This window comes from Crotalus tigris, unplaced genomic scaffold (assembly GCF_016545835.1).
Source record: "Crotalus tigris isolate CLP2741 ecotype Arizona unplaced genomic scaffold, ASM1654583v1 scf7180000019007.31208882:3723066, whole genome shotgun sequence".
NCBI classification, from domain to species: Eukaryota; Metazoa; Chordata; class Lepidosauria; order Squamata; family Viperidae; genus Crotalus; species Crotalus tigris.
Genome location: NW_024097321.1, coordinates 1,776,311 through 1,802,349, shown reverse-complemented (window position 1 = coordinate 1,802,349; position 26,039 = coordinate 1,776,311). Strand labels below are relative to the sequence as shown.

The following is a 26,039-nucleotide window of genomic DNA, read 5'->3' as shown; positions in this document are numbered from 1 at the left end:
TGGAAATTATTGAATGTACAGGAAACAAAAAGTGAATATTGAAATAATCTAATAAACACATGAACAGAATGACGGCAAGGAAAAATATCAAAGATCAAAATAAAATTGGTTAAAGATAAAACCTATCAATGGTTTATAACTGGAACATTAAATCATTCAAAAAAAGAAACTGGAGGCTTGATTTTGACTGTCCAAGAACAAGCTACTCAAAGTAATGCAAATAAGGCAGAAATGAAAAATTATCAAATGATTCAAAGTGCAGACTGTGCAAAGACGCAGAAGAAAGAGTAGATCATATACTCAGCTTGTATGAAAAGACAGCACAACTGATAATAAACAACAATATAACACAGTTGCCAAAATGATTCACTGGAACATTTGTAAAAATTATCTGTACCAGTAATGAAAAATTGGTGGAAACACATAGTTGAAAAAGTAGTAAAAATGAATAAGTTAAAATATTGTGGGGTTTCTCAATACAGACTGATAAAGTCTTGGCTCATAATGCATCACATATAACTTGGTTGAAAAAAAGAAAGTGTGGATAATTCATGTGGAAATACCAGGTGATAATAGAAAAGACAAATCATTGGAAAAGATCACAAAGTATGAAGATCTGAAAATCAAAATTGAAAGATTGTGGCATAAACCAGTTGTGGCTATCCCAGTGCTTATCAGCTCCCTGGTGCCATACCAAAAATCTTGGACAGCACTTAGAAAAAATGCATATTGACAAAATTTTCATCTGTCAATTGCAAAAGGTCACACTGCTTGGATCTACACACATACACCACATTGATACATTACAACATCCTAGATTCTTGGAAAGAATTTGATGTGTCTGAAGGCCAACACCTGATAAAGAACTGGAATCTGTAACTTCACATTGTTGTGAACAGATAATAATAACTAAAAAAGCTCAAAGCAACTCAATTTCAGGTGACGAAACTATTATAAATGGAAGTGTTGATCAACACTGGTTAAAGGTTAAAACAACAAGGTAAAATTTCTATTATACTTGGATGTTATATAATGGCTATAACTACATATCCAAGCCCTTCAGGGATGGGCTTCAAAGCAATTATACCAGTCTTCCAAAGGACACGGCTAAATTAACATTTTGGTATTTTGTTTGCACCAAAATACTTTGCAAATCACGTATTTCAAATGCTTTTGCAAAGTCCTACTACTCCAACCTGTAATAACAGCTACTCAGCTAGAAAATATATGGCAGATCAGGACAAATTCTAGATTAAATGGACTAATTGATCTGGTCCAGCATCACTTTTATTAAGTTCTTCATAGGTGCATTGTAAAAATTGAATATTCTACAAATGAAAGAGTAGTGAAAAGAGAATTATATTTGATCACTACCATTTGCTGACACTATCAGAATCAATTGTAGCTTACTCCTAACAAATAAAATTCTCAAATATTAGTCAAAATATAATTTCTCCATGCCAGAAATCCCTCTGCTCAAAGTTCCCTTTTAATGCATATAGAGAAGAAATGTTTAAAAAAGAGAGAATGAGGGATGATCAAATCTCCAAATCCTCTCTTCCAAGTTTCACAGAAAGATCAAGAAAAATGTTCATGGATCTCAAAAGATCTAGCTCTCCTTCTGAATCTTTTGCCAGTAAATTCTTTCCTGGCCAGTTCTTGCCCTTTCTAATTCGTTCATTCATTCATTCAACATGTATAGTGGCCATCTCAACAAGTGACTCTGGGCAGTGAACAATATTAAAGTAAAATTATAAAAAATAACCAAATATATAAAAAATAATATGCACAGCAATAGGGGAAAATGTTTACTTATTGAATAAATTTATAAGACTGCCACCTTAATAAACAATTCTGAAAAGTTAACAATAACAAATAAATAAAAAAACAGATTGGAAACAACCAGATTTTAAGAAAGGACATTAATAGAATAAAATAGAGGCTTAGAACATTCATAACATACCACATTCAAAGCAACCATGAAATGAGCTGTTCCTCCAAGTTGACTTTGTTCACTTAACTTTTTGTCATGTTTCCAACTGTAAACCTTGTAAAGAGAGTTCACTGGAGTTGGGCAGCCAATAGATTTAAATAAATTATTCTTATTATATCACCTGCTTCCTCACAACAATGAATACTCTCTTTGTGCCAAGATAACTTATAATACTTCCATCCTACATAAAAGAAAATGAGGTAGTACAAGATTGATATATGAAATGTAGGAAAAATGATACTGTAAACCAGTGGTTCTCAACCTGTGGGTTGGGACCCCATTTGGGGTCGAACGACCATTTCACGGGGGTCGCCAAACAACACAGTCCGCCATTTTCCCCCCTTTTCCTTAGCTGTGCTACTCCCTTTTATTCTATTGGCTTTTGAAAACCAATAGAATAGACTCTCTTGAATAGAGTCTAATTCTATTGGCTTTCAAAAGCCAATAGGAATTGTCCAGGCTGTCTCTGCCCTGCTGAGCCCGCCAAAAGTCCCATTCTGCAAACGGTGCTGCACCAGTTGAGTAGTCCTCGACTTACGACCGGTTGAGTAGTCCTCGACTTACGACCGGTTGGGGGTCGCGGCATTAAAAAGGTTGAGAACCACTGCTGTAAACTATATTAAGTATAGTTATTATTGTACCTGTGACTATGGCAATATAATCAAAGATTTTTGAAAAGAGATTCTAAAAACCCAAGTATTATGAAAAATGTCTATATGGATCTTTCACAATGAGATAAATGAAATATAAATGAGATAAACACAATCAATCAATCAAACAATCTATGCTTTTCTTACAGGAAAAGATTAACTGCTTTGGTCCAACATTAGATATGTTGTGAACAATCACATATCTCTTAGATAGTGTCCATCACAGTTCTGTGGTGAGGCCCCCACCACTCATGAATCACAAGTGTAACATTTTCATATATGCATGAGATTGCATCAGTTTTCAGAACATTTGAAAATAATTTGGGGGAGGAAAGGTAGGCCCCATCACCTGAGCAGAAACATTCACTGTATTCGTTCAATCTTATACATACCTATTCATGAGTCTTAATCTGGCAAATGCGTATTACGATTGCAATCTAAATCTCAATTATCTGAAAATGATGCTAACATTTTATTGGCAATTTGAAATGTGTGGGTGATAAAACATAAAAGTTTACTCCAAAATATTTTTATATATTTGCATACTATATTAATGTTTTGTGTAGTCAGCCAAAAACTAAAAAAAAAAAAAAACCCTCCCTGTTTTTTTAGCAACAGCTACAGCTGATTAACAAGGAATTTTATTTACACCCAATCACACTGTATAAATTTAGGGATTTTTTTTCCCTTTTGGAAAAGAGACTATTGAGTACATACAGTGCTGCCTTCAGTACCCTCTCAAAATACATAAGTAAATGTGTACACTTTACAAACTAATTCTTTCATATTGTCATTTAGAATCATACATATTTTAATGAATCTACCCATTTAAAGGTTTTTAATAGATTCAGCTAGTGCTCAGTCGAAAACAAGAAAAGCTAGTGTATGACCAAAAAGCAGAAAAACATAGACCACTGTAATTGTACAGTTGAATAATCAACAGCCAGAAACTATTACAGTCCTCCAAATCAACACAACATCCCCTCAAACTTCTCTCTTTGCATGTCTTTTTCACAGCATCCAAATCAGCAGCTTATCTTTGTCGGTGAATTACTCCTTTCTCTGCCAGGCAGGAGAATGACTAGTCTCTGAATCTCGCCTGCGTGCTATCTGTATACACATTCCATTGAATCCAATTTCCTTACATTACCTCTGCCCAGGTCAGGGATGAATGGCTGTCAAATTCCCCCAGGAATAAAAAGAAAACCTTTTCTTCCTGAGGCAGCAAGTTTCAATTCACAGAGCACATGGCTAATCTACATATGTGAAGGTCACAGCACTTCAGTCAAGGAGGTTAAGAATGGAACAGCTCACATAAGGGGCTGTCTTAAACATCTTGGCAAGGCGCCCAAACAGCGAAGATTGTTGAAAAGCAATAGATAGCTTCTGGCAGCACTAAGGGTAAAAATATTTTGATCATGTGATGCCAAGCAAGCAAACCCAACATGCTCCAAGTGAGGAACTTTTGCAGTCACTAATTGTGCCATATTTTGAATTCTCCACCAACCAGCCCTTCCCCCAGCCCTTTTTCATGCTGTGTAACTGAGCACAGAGAAAGGTGGAAACACTGAAATCTTAGGGGAAGCTTTTTATTTTCCAAGTTAAACAAAAAGAACAATAAATAACAGCATTATAAACATCATAACAAATATCATCTAACAAAACAAAGGGATTATAATTTCTGCCAGGAAGTCAAATATGTAACTTCATTTATTAGAGGAACTGCAAAGTACAATTAATTCTGTCCACTATGATAATATTTCATTGGATGAACTCTGCTACAGTTCTAATGCCAGACGCATTTTATATTCATATAAATGACAATTTCACATACAAATTAATTTGTAAAACTTACTGCATCAATAAATATAAATAGTCACACTAAAGGTTTCTGCTCTAGACCCAGGCTGAAAAATATCTCCTTGGTTGTCCAGGTGGCTATAAATTTAGTCCTGGTGTGTAGGAATTTAAATTATTTTTTTTTTTACATTGCTCCATCTCCATTGCTCTGCTCCAAGTTTTTTCATGCTGTTGAATAAATCAGAAGAAAAATGGCAACCCAGCTCAAAGTGAATGCAAAATATATTTCCAAATAACATAATTACAATTAAGGTGATCTATTTTGCTAAAGCCAGCAGTTTTAACAAACAAAAGTAGCAACTTATAAACAAGATTGTGGGTACCATGCCATTAACCAAACATAATTTGAGTTTAGTGCAAGTTTATAGTCCTTGATAAACCATTCTAAAACTATTCCAGTTTCTTGTAATCTATTACAATCAGAGCAATCAGGTAAATTATGATAGTAGAATCTGCTTTGCATTTCTTTTTGTAAGACAAATATTTTATCTTTCTTAGTTTGAAAAAGATAACCTCTGGCAGTACCCAGTTAAAAAGTTTTCTTTTCTTTCTTTCTTTCTTTTTGTTAGTATGTATGAACTTGAGTTGTTTTTGGAGAGACAAGCATCTTAAATTATTTATCAATACTGAGATGGTCAGATGCTGATACAATGAAGTTTCTATGAGTGTCAGAATGTAACAATATATTAATTTCTTCTATAAACTATTACATGATACTATTATTTTAAAACAATTATTTGAGCATCTCACCACAATTGTACTGAAATCAAACAAAATGTGTTGGGTAAAAAAGCACAAAAGAAAATATAGGAAAAGTAGGAAATGATGAGATAGTTAACAATCCTTAGTTGTTCTGTATTTCTACTAGTGGATTTAAGTCTTTTCCCCCCACAATATATTTATCTAATCTATAAAAGCCTGAATAGCCAGCTTCAATATTTCTATAATCAGTAGGTAAATGATGTAATGGTAAACTGTTTTAATAACAATTGTGACAGAGAAATATATAAATAAACACACACATACACACACACGTCAATCTATGCCTTAATGGGAAGAGATATAGAATGAATAAAGCAGAAGTGCTGGATTGCAGAAATGGGGTATAATAAAAGGACTATGCTCTTAAAATAAATAAAAGTACAAGAATTATAAAGAGACTAAAAGTTGCTTTTTCATTTCTTTTTATAGGTAAAATGCTAGCTAGTTTCTCAAAACTTAATTTATCATCATTATAAAAAGTATTGATTATAAACAATTCTATTTCCTTGCTAATTACAATGGTGAATAGAATTGAAACTGATATACAAACTGTTAAAATATGAACATATAATGTTTTATCAAAAAGTGTGATTACTTGCTGCTCATAAACAAATTGACAAATTTGTTTTCCAAATTAAAATTCAACTGAGTCCATTTCAAATACACTGAATTAGGCTGCTTAGAAAAACAAAAACCTTTAAACCCAATAAATGTGAAATCACTGGAAAACCTCAATCCTCTTATTATTCTTTTTTTATTGTTATTGACAATTAATTAAAAAAAAACAACTGTTGTTTGTTTGGCAATTCAAGCACAGTTTTGGCCAAAATAACATTCTATCTCAGCATTTATAAGAGTATAGGGGTGGGGGGGGGAAGGGGCACCTCTATCATAATCTTCTAAGGTCACCATCTTTAGTAACATAATCCAAGACAGAATCTGGAATAATTCTGTGAAATGTATTAAGCTTTCAGTAAGTTGGTGAGATCATGTTTTAACATTAGTTTGCAATTGCTAACATCTTCAACAGAGGTGACATTTGAAGCATAATGTGAAAAAGCATAACATACTTTTGTTATTTCATATTTGAAATTATTCATATATACAAAAATTTAAAAAAAAACCTTGTTACACTGTTTATTTAGTTGGCTTGTCAAATGAGCAATCACAGGAAATCATAACAAGCCAGTAAAGACAAAAAAAAAAGACTTGCACTTAGAAGACGTCCCTTTCAATTACCTTAATTGAGTTCATAAAAACATTTTTTTAAAAAAAGAAATGTAACTGAGGATGCAGGTTCTGATCCATGAAAGCTTGTCTCTAATAGATTTTTTTAGTCTTTAAAAAAGCCACAGTCTCTCTATTAGTTTTATATTTGAAGAGAATTGCACTGATTTTGAAGACTATTGAAATAGCCTGTGTTAAGCTCCAAATTATCTGACTTGAGATGTTAATGCAGTGTCATGCTTTATGATGGTCTGCATGATACAACTCATGGAATATACCATCCTAAGCTCTTTTGTCCTGGCAAATGAATACTTCAAGAAAGTAGAAACTTTAACACATCCATGCTTTTTTTTTTTTTTTGAACCAAGCATGTGTGTAATCCCAAAGGAACGGCTTGTGACAGCACTTCTTATTTAAAATCTTAATAAGGGAAGCAGAGTTTTGGATCAGGCTAGAATGTGCAAACAGTCTTTAACTATTAAAACGAAAGGAGAAATCAATTCCATGATTACCTTTCATGAGTTCATAAAAACATTACCCTTTCCCCCTCACATTTCTGTTAATAAATGACACAGATCATCAAGACTGAAAGTAAGCATTTATTTATGAGAAATATATTAAGCATCATAGGACAGATGACGGCAACTTTCAAAGCTGTATTGAAATGTAATGCCCTACTGGAGCCTTAGCAAGCTTGAGGGCAATTATATGAATGACAATATAAATGACATTACTTCATAACATGCAGTATGTGAACATTTCAGGTCAATCAGTCTAGACTTAATATACTGAGTAAGCATAATTAATCTAAGAGTCCAAAATATGATGATGCCCATTTTATATGCTGCCTTTTCCCCAAACATAGCTTTTCCATTTTTAGCAATATGGAAGATACAGCAGTTTGAGTAGTGATTTGGATTTATTTATTTCTTATATTTATTTATCAGCATTTACCAAATTGAAAAAAAAATGTGTTTACTTGAACTTCCTTTCTCAATCTGATCTTGCCTACTGGAATAATAAAAAGTTTGCATTTGGAACAAGGGAAAATAGATATGCATGCTGCTCCAATAGCATGCTTATATGCACAAAATATTAGTGCAAACATTCATTTTAAAAGTGCAAGTTAAGATTCAACTCATGTGGATGGTCAAATCATGAGCAGCAAGCTACAAATCCTACCACTTTGTACAACAATGCCAGGAGAGAGGCCTACTCTTTTAATGAAGAATTTATACATATTATGGGCAGTTTGATCTACTGATTGACCTACTACAACTGCATTTATATTTTATGTGTTAGGAAAGCATAAGCTTGCTTCTTAGAGAGTACATGATAGAAAAGTCTATAAAACTGACTATTTAACTCAATAGTTACTCAAGCAAAGTTGAATGTACATTTCAATTGAGAATTCAATATTCCAGCATCCTTAATATTTCAGAAATCAATAATATGCACCGATGTCCTCACTATTAATAGTTACAATTATAACAAAGAAGTTATTAATTATATTGCTCTATTACCACAGAATTCATAACTGAGAATTTTAATCAGAAACTAGTACTCAACATATAATATGAAAAGCATTATTTTCTCATATTAATAGTAATAATCTATAGCTATAGAGCTGATATTCATCAGTGTTTAGGTGTGATCCTGCAGTTTCACATTACATTCAAAACAATGAATTACAGCTAATTTGAAAAAAGAGAAAAGGGGAACTCATTTATGGATAACTTATTCCCATAATAAGGGCTGTGACTTTAAAAAAATGTACTACCTGATTTTTTCTAATTAACTATTATCTAGTGAAGTCAAGAGCTGAAAAAGAAAAAGATAAGTAGCAACCATTATACTTTATCTTTTAATCTATAACATATGTGATAACCTAATATACGACATCTGAAATGTGAAGTATTTCTTAAAGTAACCTGTACTCTTTAGCCTGCATAATCACAAAACTAGTAAATAATCAAATTAAGTCTGACACCCTTACATACTTCTGTCCTAATCGTACTACTTTTGATCTTATTTTTAACTGCATGAATGCTGCAAAGATGGAGCTTGAATAGTCTCCCTAGGCTTCATGAGATTTTCATCTTAGTGTTACATTTGGTAATCTTTTTACAATTGGGAAGGGCTATGACTAAAATAATTTGTTTTATTAAACAAATGGGATGGAGTATTTTGCTCAGAACAGAATTCAACTCTTACATATTGAAAATAAAGATACCAATAAGGAATAATGACATCAAACATCCAGATAGTGCTCTGATTTCTATTTTCTTTATTTTACAGAGAAGATTAAAATGGTTACTATATATCTGGACTGAGCATTACACTGTGCACATGTGTACAGGTATATTTATACATTTATTTGTACACTCATGGGCATTTATAAATAGATACATCCCACATGTGTGTTCTGGTAACCATTTTATTCCACACATTTCAAATGTACAGGACTTTTGCCCACAAGAATACAACAGAAGTATATAGCTATAATTTTAAGAATCTGATCCAGAGAAAAATATCTTCATAAAATAAAAATATTATATCTATTTTGATAATAGAAATGCCATTTTGAAGCCTATTACTAAATAATTTGAACTGTAATACAAAAGGAACAAAAACATTACTAATGAATGATATTCATTATGAACATTAGTACCAAACGCTCATATGTCAAAGAAAAAAAACTTGTCAGACTACATTTTATAAATTGCGTCCACAAAATGACAGTGGTGAACAAGTATTTGCCCCCATAAGCAGGATATGCACCAGTTAAGTGTAAAATCTATGTCCAAGGGTCATGATAAGGTCATTGTGATTCTGATCTCTTTTTAGCTAAAACTGAAAATTTACAACAATTTTCCCATGAAAAAATCATATAAAATCCAGTTTATCTTTTCAATATATTAAAACTACATGCTAGAATAATCTCTTCTTTACAGCACAGAAAACAAAGCAAATTTTAAACTGAACTGAGATTATATATACAGACTTGGCTAATGTTTTTATTAATCTCAGAAAATTGGAAGAAAAAAAGAGTTCTCTCTGAATTTTTATATCCTCATAAAGGAAGGGAAAAAGATACTAAAATATTAAACCAACAGCATGTAGACAATAAGACAAATATGTTTTCAATCTATCCAAGATTCAAATTATTTTTCTGATTAGCCCATCACTCACTACTGCAGTCACTTTCTATTCCAGAACACAATCATTTAAATTTTATTTTGAAACTGAGCCATTTGGAATCTCCAAATACTATATATGAAAATCTATTTTTCTTATTCCTGTTCCTCAAAACAGATTCAAAGATTTAGTATTGATAATAACATCGTCTTAGTAAGGAAAAAAGTCCCTAGTAATACTAAAATATATCACTCTTTAAAAAAATTGTTTATTTTATTGCAAATTAAAACATAGGTTTTATCTTTTAAATTTTATCTTTTAAATCAAAGAATGAAGTGAAGCACAGTAATTTCTGTTTCCAATCAATGAAGTACATGTACAAAACAGTATTTTTTTTAAAAATATAGTTTTCTGAATGTTGAATGTAATTTAGAAGCAAACAAAACCAACAGACATTAAGCAATATTCATGTTATCTAATAGCTACATATCTAAGAGTGTGAATGATACAATAGTATCCAGTGTATGAATAAAATTAATACGAACCCCCCAAAAAATCTAATGCTAAGGTAATATGAAATTCTATAAAAGATCAATACTAAGAATTCAGTCCCACAAATACAGATCTAATAAATGCGGCACAGCACAGAAAAAAAAATTCACAAGTAATTTGATACAATTTTGTTTGTTAACAGTCCCAATGATTTAAAAGTTAAAATATTTATTTATGCCATCCAAAGGAAATTTTCCAAAACAATTAACAAAAAAAAGCTAAACATAAATGTAAAACAAAGTGAAGAAGGGAATTAATCCCCCTTTCTAAAAAGACTGAATGTTTATTACCATCGCCAATGTTTAATATAATAACTAGTGGTGTGCTAAATCCCACTTAACCTCAGCTATCTATCGATGACTGCCAATTATTTCAGCTTCTTCTAAGAACATGTAACCTTGCATCTGTGAGCAAAAGTGCTCAGTTATTATTTGTGGCAAGAATTTTTGTGACTGTACTGCTCAGCAATTCTATTTACATCAGCAATGCTAAATGCCCAATGGAGAAAGGGGAGCCAATCAGATGGCAGATTAGATGTCAACTCAGAGGCAGCTGTCTGGAGACTATTACAGCCAGTTTACCTCCACAATTCAAATTCCAAACCTCGCAAAGGAGATCAAGTCACTCTTTAGGCTCAGACAGCAGAATAAGAAATACCAAGGGCACGGAGTTATTTTCTACTGTTTTAAAGATGCTAAAAAGGAAAGTTAAGCAAGCATTGTTCAATCACCGCTTGATACCTATTAATTTAGCAACCTAGAAGATACATGTAATCAGAAAAGATGTATAATCGACAAAACTCCCTGACTGATGATCTCTTGCAGCACTCAGGCTTGTTTAAGTTAAGAAAAAGAGCTCTTTTCACTTATAATACCACGGATTTTTGATTATTTTCCTCTAAATGTTTTCAAACTGAGCGTATAGAGACTGGAAAGGCAGGAGAAACATGCAAAAAGAAAAGGTCATCCAAAGAACAATGTGAGCCTTGAAAATTATCAGTGCTAGGGCACTTATACAAGCTACTTAACCTGTTTCTGGTGGGTTTTAGAATACAACTGCATCCAAGCAAAGCAATGTGTTAATAACTTTAAAGGTCTTTTTTTGAAATAATCAGGACAGGATAAGAAAGACAGCCTGATAACTGACACAGCCAATAAAATGACACTGGTCCCTCCCTTTCTCACTCCAAAGTGGTTTTCCTCCGGGCCTTGTGTGTTCAGATTTCTAATAAGTCTAGAGTAAGAACACTGGGTGGGGTAGAGTGGATCTCTTGTATTGTTCAACCGTCTCATAAAAATGGTCTTATTTTTTCGAAGAAAAGTCATTCCCCCTGTGATGCCTCTCTAACCTAATCAGAGTCAGACATTGTGCATTATCCAATCCTGTTAGGGAGGCAGCAAGCAGTGGAGATGGAGTAGGGGAAAAGTAAAGCAGAAAGTAAGGGTTGCATCGGACACATAATACACGAAGTTAAACCACACACGGTTTGCTCTTTGGGGTTCTTATGGTTACCTGGTTCCTGCTGAGGGTCTGTCCAGTGCTTCCAGGGCTCATAGCAGGGTGATTTCTTTGTTGTGCAACTGCCCAGGCTGGGTTTGCAGCTCCATACTGGGAGCCCATATCCTTGCCCATGACTGCCTGCTGACTTCCTGGGGCGGCTGCGGCGGCTGCTCCCTGAGCCGGCTGCTGCGATGGGGCAACGCTGGGGCTACTATATTCGGGGTAGCCTGTGCCATAGCTCCTCATCATGGGGCTGGGGGAAGTCAGCAGCTGGTTCAAGGTTGGGGTGGCTCCAGACGGGTGTTGGTTTTGCCCGGAGAATCTTTGGAAGCCCGCAGCCCCAGATATCTTCCCCAGGCTCCCGCCGCCGCCAGGGCCCAGCATCATGCCCTGCTGGTGCTGCCTGGGGGAACTCAGCACCCCGAAAGCAGAGGACGAGCCCCCATAGACAACGCCGCCACCTCCTCCTCCTCCTCCTGCAGCCGCCGCCACGGTTCCTGCTGTTACGTTAGTGCCGCCGCCAGGCCGGCCGTAAGCGCCCGAGTAGTGGTTGTACTGGCTGTTGGCGTAGCCTTCGTGCGAGTTGGGCAGGGGGTCCATGATGTTGGGGGCCGCCGCGGGGTGCATTAGCCCCATCCCGGGGCTTTGTTGTCCGCCATGTTGATCAAAGCAAGGCCCGGCCCGGCTCGCTGAGGAGGCGCCGCCGCCGCTGCTGCCGCTGCCAGCGTTGCCGTAATAGCTATTAAACTCCGAGACACCCACCGCTGAGGGGCCGCCGCCGCGGCCGTCTCCTCCTCCAGTGCCGCCGCCGCCCGCTCCCTGAGGTGGTGGCGGTGGTGGTAGCGGTGGAGGCGGCGGCGGCGGCTGCCCGCCCAAAGGTCCCAAACTAGGGTGGTCGTAGCGACTGTTGAGGTGCTGCTCGCCCATTTTGTCCGGCGGCGGCGTCGCCTCTTCCTCGTCCCCGCCTTGATTCAGCAGGGGCTGAGGCTGCGGCTGGTTCTGGGGCTCGGCCTGAACCCCCAAGCCACGGTCTTTTCCTCCATGTTGCTGCTGCTGCTGCTGCTGTTCCATGTCTGTGCTGCTGGGCTGAGCAGCGCCGCCGCCGTTGTTGTTGCTGCTGCTGCCGCCGCCGCCGCCGCCGCCGTTGTTGTTATTCTGCATCGGATGGTGCTGAGGCGGCGGCTGTGGCTGGAATTGATTTAGCTGTTGGTGTTGAAGTACATGGTGGTGGTGGTGGTGGTGGTGGTGGTAGTGGCGAACGTGGGGGTGCTGGGCACGGAGGTGAGCTGGGTGCTGGTGCTGGGCACGGGGGTGGTGTGAAGGTGCGGCGGTAGAGGAATCGCCTCCAACGCTTTGCAACTTATGATTGGGAAGCAGCCCTGTCGCCATAGGAAAAGAAGAGGAAGATAAGCCCGACGCGCTTCCAGGGTCTTTCAGAACCAGTTCCGAGGAAGAGCTGCGGCCGCTGCTGGTCGCGTTGTTAGGAGCCGCGGCGGCGGCAGAAGTTGCATTACTGGCCATGTTCACTTCATTATCTTGGTGGAGAAGATGGTAATCTACATTATTCAATCTGCTGCTCGTCCCATCTACGACCCCCAGGAGGGAGCCAGATCCAGCAGCTCCGACGGTGCCAGCCACGGGAACCCCAGAGTTAAGATCCTGGTTTAAGTTACCCGTCAAACTCTGGATTTTGACCTTGCTCTTGCTCGCACTTATCGGAGCCGCTGCTACTTGCGCGGCCATGATAGAGGAGACTCAATTATCTCCCTCCCTCCCCCCCCGGTAGAAAAAAGGGCAAAATAAATAAGGGTGTGGAATTGACAGGAGCAAGAAAATTCAAACTGACCCTAAAGGGAAGGAAAAAAAGATTTGATGGGGGAAAAAAAAGCCCATATGATTATTGAAGGCACGCGTGCGCGCGCTCACACGCAGACAGCACGGGCTTTTTTTTTTCTTTTTTGGAAAAATGACAGAAAAATCTCCTCCCAAAGTCCTTGATGGAGATTAGAAATTGAAGAATGCCTTACGGTCTATGTCTGTTTCTGCTGTGTGATTTCACGGTGAAAGGTTTTTTTTTTAGTCTAAATGAAAGTTTTTTCTTTTCCTCTCTAGCCCGGATATGGGTAAATACACGTCTGGCTGAGCCTATCAGGCCCAGCATGGCTGGGGAGAGAGAGAGAGAGAGAGAGAGAGAGCGGGGGAGAGGGAGAGGCGAGGAGAACGAGTTCTAACAATTATTATCCACTTCTCTCTGATTACCCTGGTACATGTGGAAAATGCGGACTGGATTTCCCTTCCGCCTCCTGCTGCAGCTCTTATGGCAAAGCTCTTATGGAAAAGAGAGACGGGCAATTCGCAGCTTTTTTTTTCGTCAGCCTCCATCCAGGACCAGGATAGCTGACATAGAGCATTATAAACCGGGGACGGAAGCTGCCTCTCCCTGTTTTCTCTCTTATACAAAGACATGTGAAAAGAGAAAAAAAATGCCTTCAAATAATAAAAAAGAACTCCTTGGAGTAAAGGGTTGAGTTTTCTAAAACATACCACCTTGCTATTCCCTTCTGGGGCAAGCAAGGTTATTTAGAGGTGTAAGAAAGAGGAAGAAGAAAATGGAAGGAAGGAAGGAAGGAAGGAAGGAAGGACCTTACGGTGTGAATAAGAAGAACCAATTAGTTTTGCCATTAAAACTATCCATGGGTGGTATTTATTTACTTTATTCAATTTAATGCCACCCAACTTTCAAAAGTTTTTAGCAGCTACCACACAACAACCATACAACCATAAATTATCCCATGTCTATTGTCATTTATTATGCACTGTGCACAAAACAGAGTAAAAAATTAGGTACATGAATAAATTATCAAACTCACAGAACACCAGGTACAGTCCAAGCACCGTATGTGATAAGACATGCATGTAAGTCTACTCAGCTCAAGATAAGCTGTTAATATATGCATAAAGGGATCTTCATCCAAAAGACTGATCCAACCTACTTTTGCATAATGGGTTTCTTTGCTGGATTAGAGAGAAATATCTGGGTCAGTAAGACAAATGTCTGCATTCTGCGATTATATGGAAAGATAAAAACATAATATAAAAATGTCTTCTTTTTTTACTTTCTACATTTAAAATCAGAATTAAGATCCTGCTAGCTAGAAAATGCTATCACATTTTTCAGGGTTCGTCATTATTATAAATCATTAGTGTACATCTTTTACAGGGTAAATTTATGTCATGGCTCCTGCATTTGTTTATTAAGTAGAATTTTCAGTATAGCACAGGGGTCCCCAACCCCTAGGCCAACGGGCCATGGCTTATTCAGAATTGGGCCGCGCGAGTGGCTGGCTGGACCATATGTGTGTGCGTGCAGCAGCTCAACTTGTAAAAGCGGCATGCTGGTGGGCATTCACGCATATGCGTGCTGGCCTGCCACTCGTGTAAAGGTTGGGGACCACTGGTATAGCATATAACTTCCAATTAGTAAATTCATAATTGTTTCTAAGGCTGATACTCTAACTCCATTGACCTGTCCTGCTGACTACAATCCTAATACAATAATTTTTAGAATAAATTATTCTAAAACAATTAGACTTACTTTTGAGGAATGTATTGCACAATATTTCTCTAACAAGTAGGCTCTCCTGCCAAGTGGGGGGGTTCACTTGGGCGGCGGCCAGCCCACTAGTCAATGGCATCATTTTTTGGGTGGCCTTATCCTTTGGCATGAATGGAAATGGTATACTGTAAAAACAGTAGCTGGTGAGTTGCAAAACATATAAAGCAAAGCTATCAAATATCATTGGTATTGACCTGCTTAAAATGAACTTTAATCCATTAATTAATTGATAGATTGATTTAAAAGCAACTCAGGCAGCTGCTCAAGTAAAATTGGCTGACATCCCTTGAAAATATGTTAATCTAGATCTTTCACCCTTTCAAGTACAAAAGGATGCTAGAATGGCCACTTAAATTATCAACATGGTCTAATTATTCAACATTGGATGCAAAGATTGCTGCTTCTGCAGATGATGCTATGTTTCCGGATACAAATAGTTCCATATTAAGTGTGTATTTATAGTATTTTTACTTTGTTACATGCTACCCATAGCAGTTAGTTTAACACATTGGCAACATAAAATTTCTTTTACCCCAATACAATTTCTTTTCTCAATTCCCAATATTAGTTTGTTCTGTCAATAACACTGTTGCCAAGTAATAATACATTGTATATCTTTTTGCTGATTATATCATTTTCAGCAGCATTTGTGACCAGCAGTCTGTAGCAGCAACATTTCTGCAATTGCTACTGTGTCCAGCTGTCTCAAAATCCTAATAATCATTTGCATTAATGATGCTCTTAATACAATTATTATATACAGGGCTGTTTTCCACATGTTCTGTTAATTTGTATGCATAGCAAGGATTTCCTGAAGAGAGTAAAATATTTCCAGCACTCTCGTTATGTCTCTTAACAATGGAATTATATTTGATGTATGTAAAACATCTTTGATGATCGAAAGAATGATTACTTCTCATTTTGTTAAATTATTAGGTATAGAAATGACTTGCATTTATATAATAGCATATTGCCACTATTAGCATTAACAAATTAAGGGCTATTTTAATGCAATTAATATGCACTGTACAGAGATAGCTACTAAGACTCTGTTTCTAATCCACCAATTAAACCAATGAGAGGTACAATGTTACCTCAAAAATATACAACAAATCTTGGTTTTAAGTTTACAGTTTAAATTATATAATTATCTACTAACTTAAAAACATGGAATTATTAAATTAGAAGGGACTCTTTAGATTGCCAAATCTGAACTTTTTCGGTGAGGAAATCCATATTACTTTTTGGGTTTTCTTTTGTTTAAACACATCTAGTGAAGAAGAGCCCACCACCTCTCTGGAGATGTTTCACTGTTGTATTGCTGTTATTAGGTAGATTTTTTTTCTGACATTTAGTTGGAATTGCCTCTCTATAACTTAATATTTTTCCCCATATTGTGCTTTCTGGATTAAGTGAGAACAGATCTTGACATTTTTTCTACATGACATCATTTCAAATATGTGAAGAGTGCTGTAATATTCTCCCGTAGTCATTTTATCTCAAGGTAAAGCAAACCCATCTCTTTTAATTTCACATCATAGGGCTTAGTTTCTATTAATTTTCATTGCTCTTCAATTGCTGTTCCAATTGCTCTAGATCTTTTTTGTGAAGCGTAGTGTTCAGAAATGGACACAGTACTTGAGGCAGAGTGTGACCAAAGGAAAATGAAGTGGAAATATTACTTCCTGTGATTTGAAAATTGTATTTCCATTGATGCCTCCAGAAGCTGTGAATGCTCCAACACTGAAAGTTTTTAAGAAGACACTGGACAGCCATTTCACTGAAATGGTATAGGGTTTCCTACCTGAGCAGAGAGTTAGACTAGATGACCTCCAAGGTCCCTTCCAACTTACTACTACTACTACTACTACTACTACTACTACTACTACTATTACTATTATTGCTGAATTTATTTTCTTTGTAGCCAAATCCCACTACTTAGCTGATCTTCAGTTTTCAGTTAACAATTATTCCAAGGTCTTTTGTCCAAGAATTATTAGTAAGCCTGATATCCCCATCATTGATTTTTTTTCCCTCCTAAGTGAAGAACTTTGTACGTGTTTCCATTAAAGTTGATACTTTTACCTTCAACTCATTTCTCCAAATCTTTTTGAATTTTATTTTGGTAGTCTAGGCTATTAGCCATTCCATCTAATTTTGGGGTCATGTGGAGATTTGATAGGCATTCTCACTGCCTCTTCACCCAAATCATCAATGAAAATATTGAAGAATAGAATAAACCCCAGGATTGATCTATGTAGCACACAACTGATAGTTTTCTCCAGCTAGTTAATCATTATTAACATTCTTGGACTACAGTTTGAGTCAATTTTAGGTCTACATAATTTTCATGTCATTCAGCTCATATTTACTAGACTGTTAATTTATATATAACAGGATACTTTGTGAGATGCTTTACTGAAGTATTGTAAACCCAGTTATTAAAAAAAACCATTCTACCACAATATCACAGGTAAGCTAAATGTGTTCATGACACCTACCCCCACCATTCACTCCATAGAATATGAACTTTGATTGCAAAATCTGCAATATTAATTACAACTATGAAAGCAATCATTTGTTATTATGTGCAAACTTGCTCCACTGAAATTGGAAGGACTTCAGAATTGACAGGGATAGAAATAAGATTGCTCTATGAAAATAACTTAAATAGATTTAATTGGAAGTATGACAAAATTCTGTTTGATTTTTTTTAGTGAGACTTTACTGGTGGCTCAATTTTGCTACAGCATGCCTTTTGTTTTCAGATGCCTCTAAATTCTTCAGGTACAGTATAATTCTTATATTTCAGTTGCATTTTTCTATATCACAAAAGTCAAAGTTGTTACATGGTTAGAAGCTGACAGAGTGGGGAAAATTGGTAAGTAATTCTAGTAGGAAAATCAGGTGTATACCCAAGGGTCATTATATTCTATAACAACAACAAATTGGAATTCTATGCAAACTCCTAGAAAGAGGATAGATAGATAGATAGATAGATAGATAGATAGATAGATAGATAGATAGATAGATAGATACACACACACCCTTTCTAGGAGTTTGCATAGAATTCCAATTTGTTGTTGGATATATATATCATCTTTGTAGATGAGAGAATAACATAACTGTAACTTGAAATCATGCCAAGCAATCCATCAGCTCTTGCCAAGAGAATACTACATCTTAGTTATTGAGTCTTTTTGACATTTTCTTCTAGGTTTTCTTCTTTTCTGTATTCAAACACTAATTATATATGTTAAACTTCATGTGGTTATTTTTAATGCTTTCATATAAAATAGATATGTTTATTCATATTCTAAAATACAGGGCAAACTCACTTATTCATTTATTCTTTCATATATCCACACTTAAACTGATCTGCACATGTAATTTAAGACTCCTGATAAGAAATATTGGCTCAAACTCACTGGGGCATTACAATGTTTCCTCACTTATTTTGCAGATAGTTGCAGACAGGATTATAAAATGCAGGACACCAAGGACATGTGATTTTAAAAGGCTGGTTTTCCAGACATTTCTAATGAAAAGTGTTAGTGTGTTTTATTCCAAATATCTTTGTGCCCAAGCTAAAAATGGAACAATGTACATCAGTTTCCAGCACAATTAAATTAACCTACCAGAAAAGATAACACATGCCAATTTTTCCCCCCAGTGGCAGGTACCAGACCCTAAAACCATTAAATACCATTGTAGTTTCTGTGTAACATACCAAGCAAAACAAATATCCTAGTACAGTGATGGCGAACCTTTTAGAGACCGAATGCCCAAACTGCAACCCAAAACCCACTTATGCATCGTCAGGTGCCGGGTGGGTGTGGCCCATTGGGTGGGTGTGGCCAATTGGGGGGAGTGTGGCCCATTGGGTGGGCGTTTCCCACGAGAAATTGAAATTGACTGATTGATTGAACCTTTTTTTTTTTTTGCACATGGCAGCGGAGGCCTAAAATGAAAAGGTTTTATAAAACCCAGCTGAAGGCCTAGAACTGGGGCGACAGCGCGTGTGCCCACAGAGGGCTCTGAGTGCCACCTCTGGCACCTGTGCCATAGGTTCGCCACCACTGTCCTAGTATTTTTTTCACACTGCAATACATTAAAAAATCCCATAACATAAAATTATACCCACGTAAATTTAATTTTTAAGGATTATTCCATAATTGGCAATTGCCACGTGTACACAATTTCTTTCTGCCAATTAGTCCTTCAGTCATTCATCCTTTTTGTTCCAGTTAGATCTGTTATATTATTCGGTAAATTTGAAAACATTCCTACATTAATCTTATCTTTAATGGTTTCTCTACAGCTATTTTTTTTTTTCAGAATAGTTTTTAACAGGTTTTACACTAAACAGGTTTTCATTGGTTAACTAGTGCAATTAATATATTTTTAATTGTGAAGCTTTATAGGGATAATAGTTTTGTGGGACAGCAGTCATCTATATGGATTCAAATCTTTGGTAGTCCAGAAAAATAAACCATGTTTGTAAAGAAAACCAAACCAAAAAAACCCAGACCTCTAAATCCATCTTTTTTTCCTTCAGACTATTTTTGCAAGGTGACTTTTCATCATACTCCAGGCAAATAAAGTCTGAATAGCAAGGTTTTTCTCATTCAGGTATATTTTTTAAGAAATCTGACACATGTTTTGGACAAAGAAACACCCATACGTTCAAATTATCTTAAAAAATAAATAAATCTTGGGCAATCTTTTCAGTCAGCAATATGGAAAAGCTCATATATTTAAGCATGGCTGAAGAACAACAGTTGATTAAGCAAATAAACTGGTTCTACCAGTTTTGTTGTAATACAGTCATAAGCTGAACAGTGTTTCCTATCTTGCCTGATTCAAAAAAGTGATAATAGTTTAGAGGGATGTCTTTTCCCTCAAATACTGAATGACAGTTTTTTTAAATGAAAAATGTCAGACGTTTCTATATGTATGAACAATCATTTTCATTCATGATTTTTTCAAATACTACAAACAGCATGTGTAAATATGTATATCTTTAATTGGTTAAATGATGAATTTAACTGACTATAAAGAAGAGGCAATAATTGCTTTATTTTAGGAATGACTTACTCCTTAGTTTGATTTCAGGCCAAATCAGCTTTATAAAAGCAGTTCAGCTGCTCAGTTTTAGTACAGTACACATTCTCTGTTCATGACTGATTGGAAATTCATAAAAAGAACATACATTGAGCCCAAACAGAACACAAGGGGGTTGACTGGTCAGAGTAATGTTTTAATTTTGTTACTGTTTTCTTATTAAATTGAATGAGAATTTGTTTTCAGTGTTTCACCAGGTGGCAGCATCTGGCTAAGCTTGTCTAGGCTGAAAGAAGCTAAACAAGTTTGGGCCTTGTTAAAAATTGGATGGGAGACCACAAAAGAATTCCAGGACTGTAGGTTATTTGAAAAACATAATGGAAGGGTGGTGTTGGTGAATCATTGTCAATAAAATTCCATGGATGTGTCTTGAATTGCAATTGTAGTGCAATTAGATTTGCCTGGACGATGCCTTTCCCTATTTCTTTTCAGTGCCATGAGTATTTCATGAAATAATTTGATTCTGAGCATTACAAGGTAATGTTTTTTTCAATAGAAACATGTACCAATTTCACCATTCAGCTGAAAATTTATTCAGTGATGTGCAAAATATTATTTCTGACCACTTCAAAATGCTCCTGATATTCAATATGGGCTTCCCATTGATATCCACTAGAAATAAAAAGAATATTTTTTTTAATTACAGAGAACTGGATAAAATTCAAAAGTAGTAGTAGATTGTTAAAAGAAAGCTGACTCTACCAAAATTCAAAGTGGTAAGTGCGCATGTATGCACACACAGGAATTCTTAGTAACTTTCTAATTTATTGATTGAATTGGATGAAATTTTTTTGAGATTTCACTTCTAACAATCAAGAAATCTGCTTATGATTGTAAAATATGCCATTGTGGGTGGCATATGCATTTTTGGTAATAAAAATAATAAATACTCTCTCTTCTGAGAATATTTCAAGTGTATTATAGTCACAGACCAGCATCTTCTGAAAATATTCCTGAGAAGTGAACCTAACTAGGAATTTGGCAGAATTTCAGAAAGATAGCTGCTGTCAGCAGTACTAGGTCGATCAGACAGCAAACAGGACCAGATTCTATTTTATTAAAATGTTACATTAACAGAACCTTGCAAATCTGAAAGTACTTCTTTCCCCATGTGTCTTTAACAGCCCAAAAAAACCAGGGAGGGTCTCTTCTAAGCTTCTTGCCCTGCCCACATTCCTGCTGTGGGCTAAGCTGCCTTTTATCTGATGGTTCCCTTGGTTGCCCAGACTTCAAGGTCATTCCCACATACCATTACAGCTGCACTGTTTTTTGTTGAAAATGAGTCCCCAAACAAAAGGAAGTTATTTGCTTTCTCTAGACCGCCTTCATTTTTAAGTTTTGGGAAACAATTTGTATGTAAATATTGAACAGAACTGAGATATGTTTGGCAAGAAATCTTACCAAAATTCAAAGTCCAAGTACACAACCTACTTAGTTATGTTTAACAACAAACAACTGAAAACACAGTAGGATGGAAAGATGTATAATGAGACACACTAGAAGAAACATATGAACATCCAGGATTTTTCAGAAAATCACCCAATGCCCCAGTTCCTCATTTTTCATTGGCAACCAGATGCCTGATAGTTCTGCTCCTAAGAGAGAGAATTAAAAACAAACTCAACAGCACTCAATACTGGAAAACTTGCAATATATTACTTTAGCACCTCTCCTCAAAGCTTTGTGGTGAGGAGTCCTGCTAAAACTATTTGCAATGAGCTGTCAGTTACAATTCTCTATTTTTCCTTCCTCCACTCTAATGCCTTCCTTACATCAGTTCCTGGAGGAGTAATACATCACAATTAGGAGACACATTGTCTTTGTCTCTGAATAATTTCCAATGCTAATGAAGCTTTGGAGGAGTTCAGATTCAAATTTGGATTGCATGGGAGAAGCTCTGCTTTGACTGACCATATCCCAAATCTTTAAAATCAGCTTAATTCTCCTGCGGATTTGGAATCCCATGCACATGTCTACATTGCATCCCAAAGTCAATTAAGTGTCTCAGATAAGCATCCATGTTTATAACTTGTAAACATTATTTTTAAACATATACATTTTATGAATATTAAATTATATTTAAAATTATATATATTTGCAAGCCTACCAAGACCAAGTGGCTCTGGGTATTTGGGCTACCCAGCTCTGGGGATAATCCATCTTTGACCTTGGATGCTGCAAGAATTCCTCCTTCAAGGTTGGTATACAATCTGAAGGGCTTCCTGGACTCGTAGCTCCTGCTTTGAAAAGCAGCTGTGGTGCAAAGTATTTGCATAACTTCATCTGTTGCACCAGTTGCACCATTTCCTAGATTGGGAGAGGGGGCTTCACACAGATACTTTTGCCCTAGTTGCCTTGTGGTTTTACTACTGCAATGCATTCTATGTGGGACTGCCCTTGAAGACCACCCAGGAGCTTTTGTTCATTAGCAATGAACTTTCCCCAAATTATATCCTGAGAACGAGGATGGATCTTGAGGCCAGTATGGGAGCAGAACGGAATTCTACTGTATTCTTCTCTGCCACCCTCCTCCTCTTCATGGTCTTTTCTTGGCAGATGCTCTTCCAGTCCAACAGCAATATTCAGTCCAACACATTGCTGATCAACAAGCTGAAGACAGGAAAGACCCAAGTATTCCCAAACCACCAGATAGCAACAATCTCATATGTCTTATTAAAGAGGAGAGCTGATTATTTCTCTGAAATTTTTATATTCCATTTTAGGAACTACTAACAGAAGAAACTTCATTTAAAGAAGGAGTAAAGGAGTACAATAATTTTGATACAATAGATTGGTAGTTCTCAGAAACTATGTAATTGCTTTGGGTAATTCACCTATTCATGTTCATCAATTGACTATAAATAAGACCTTATGAATGCTTCCCATGTGTGAAAGTGCTGTCAAAGATCAAGCATCACAGAAAAGCACCTCCTAATAAGTTAACTTTATTACAAAAGCATTTGAAATAGTTTCTGTCATGATTGTCTGATCAGTTTGAGGTGCTGTTTTATACACAGCACTATTATCTTTAAAGGATGGCTGTAGTAGTAAGAATAAGCTTGATTAATCTCATCAGATTTTTGAAGAAATTTGTAGTCACAGGATAAAATACTCTGGTGGGCTTCATGCACTCCCCAGTACCTCAGCTACAATCTTCAAAATGCTTAGAAAAAGCAACATATTGGGCCTTTTTATTTAGCCTTGGCCTAACAGGGTTTAATAGGCAAAATGGACTATTTTTTCAGCAGCAAAATATGCCAAGAAAATTTACTTACATATTCTGGCATATTTGCCCTGGGTAGAACTTGACATAACATTCTTCATAGTGTTAAACATTACAAAAGAATTAAACATTACACAACCTGATTCATGTCGTACACTTTAAGCCTCAACAAATTAAAGATGGGGGCTCAGGCAGCTCTCAGAAAAAAGGACAACATTGCAAACTTTGATTGTGGAAATCCAGAAATAGCACCCATTGTCAAAACTTCCACCTTGAAAGTAACACTTTCATAATCCAAGCATGTATGTATTTTGACAATAAGAGTACTCTTCTCCTCAATGTGTGAGGATCAGACAGAGAAGAAACAAGACATACTTTATGTGCTTTGCTGATGTCTGTAATGAGGACAGTAGGGTTGCTGCAACACAAGAATTGCCCTAAGGCTTGATGATATAACAAACAGCACCTGTCCTTTGGACTGTGGTTGAAGGCTTGCATGACTAAATATTCCTCCTTACATACCATGGATGACCAATCTTTCTGCAGGTGCAGTTGAGTTTTCATGAAGGCATTTTTCTACTTTCAGTGTTATCAAAGGAGAAGGGACTGGATTTTTTAGGAGTTTTTGCATTTATTAGGATTCAGCTACCCAATTAAATAGGGATTCTATTGTTTTACTGCTTACTTGTAAACCCAAAAAGTGTAAACAAAAATTGCACTGCTTTAATTTGGCAATAAGCTTCTGAATATCAGTTGTGCAATCTTGAGTGACTTTGCAAGGTATAGGAAAGAGCCTGTGGGAGGCATGAACAACTTAACAGACCACAAGTTGTCCCTCTTTGATATAAATGCTCAAGAGAACACAGATGTTCCTGACATATATTGTTCAAATGTTATTTTGTATGTTAAAATACTGAATCACATGACTCTGTTACATGCATGCAAATCCCTACAATCTGAATGTTGCTATCCCAAACCATCTCAGAAATAATCACAAAAGACTTTCCCTATTCCACACTAGTGTTTTACTCCAAAGAGGAAATCCATTTTATTTCTTATAAATAAAACCACGATAGGATTTTCCTTATTTCTTTTCTTATAGGTTCAGGATATTTTCTTACAAAATTTAATGTTAAGCCTACTTGTACCAAAAAAGCCCCACATTTTTTATCTGGAAGATCTTATTTTTTTAATGAATGTCAGAACATTGGAAAGATAAGTAAAGCCACTGCTTTTTCTTTATTGCCCACTAAAGAAACATTTGTGATTAACCTGAAAAGAGAACTAGATTGATTTCTTCAGCTGGAGGCAGTGGTTTCAATAATGTTCTCCCTTCATATCCGGCCTTCTTTCAACTAACTGTTCAAATTGCCATATGAAGATTCGATAATATGGCCCTAACCACTTATGAAAATGAGCAAAATTACTAGTCTTCGCTTAGGTGGGTTTTAGGGAAACTCTTATCAGCAAATGTGTTTTTCACAGGTACTGCAGGGCAGGTTATAAAATTATCCTTCAAAAGGTCATTTATTTAGGAAATGGAGAAAATTATTCCTAGGATCAAGTGTGGGAATATCTTTCATCATAGTGACACCTAGCTTTAGAGATATCTCTGAATAGCAGGAAATAGGTTAGAAAAATCACCAAAGAAAACATAGAAAGAAAGAAAGAAAGAAAGAAAGAAAGAAAGAAAGAAAGAGAAAGAAAGAAAGAAAGAAAGAAAGAAAGAAAGAAAGAAAGAAAGAAAGAAAGAAAGAAAGAAAGAAAGAAAGAAAGAAGCATGTCAAAATCCACATTTTGATTAAGTTGCACATAGGGCTTTTGCTGCTAGGCATCTAACTCAACATTGTCTGCATTGCCTGAATATCTTAGAGAAGTAGTTCACAGCCCTTGCTTCAGATGACTGAGTTATGGGTCTGCTTCATTAACAGCTTGGCTATGAGATAGATCAGGGGTCTTCAAACTTGGCCCTTTTATGATTTGTGGACTTCAACTCCCAGAATTCCTCAGCCAGGCATGCTGGCTGAGGAATTCTGGGAGTTGAAATCCACAAGTCATAAAAGGGCCAAGTCTGAAGATCCCTGAGATAGATGCTTGATGGCAATGTCTAAAATACATCTCACAAATGTATGGTTACATACATTTTACAATAGTGTAATGTACCTGATTAACTCAGAATAAAATGTGTGTGAAAAAAATATGAAAATCGAATACATTGTGCAAATGTATATGCCATAGAATCCTTATAGGCCTGGAATATTTTACAATACTCTTAAAGAAATTACCAATAGAACTAGTAACAAAACAAGCATCAATCAGTACTGTGTAATAATGACGGATAAAGATACTACCCTTGAGTTTGCAAAGCACCATCTAGTGGCTAATATATTCAAT

General features: G+C 36.3%; 1 protein-coding gene across 5 annotated transcripts in view; it reads right to left on the bottom strand.

Moving 5' to 3' along the window:
* Nucleotides 1-13,463, bottom strand: part of ARID1B (AT-rich interaction domain 1B) — a 403,965-nt gene extending 390,502 nt beyond the window's left edge. For all 5 annotated transcript variants that reach the window (XM_039358272.1, XM_039358273.1, XM_039358275.1 and 2 more), the window contains exon 1: nt 11,695-13,463. In XM_039358272.1, the coding sequence (XP_039214206.1) occupies nt 11,695-13,425 (1,731 nt within the window). In that variant the 5' untranslated portion in view covers nt 13,426-13,463. The remainder of the gene's footprint in view (nt 1-11,694) is intronic.
* Between the last annotated feature and the right edge of the window lie 12,576 nt (nt 13,464-26,039).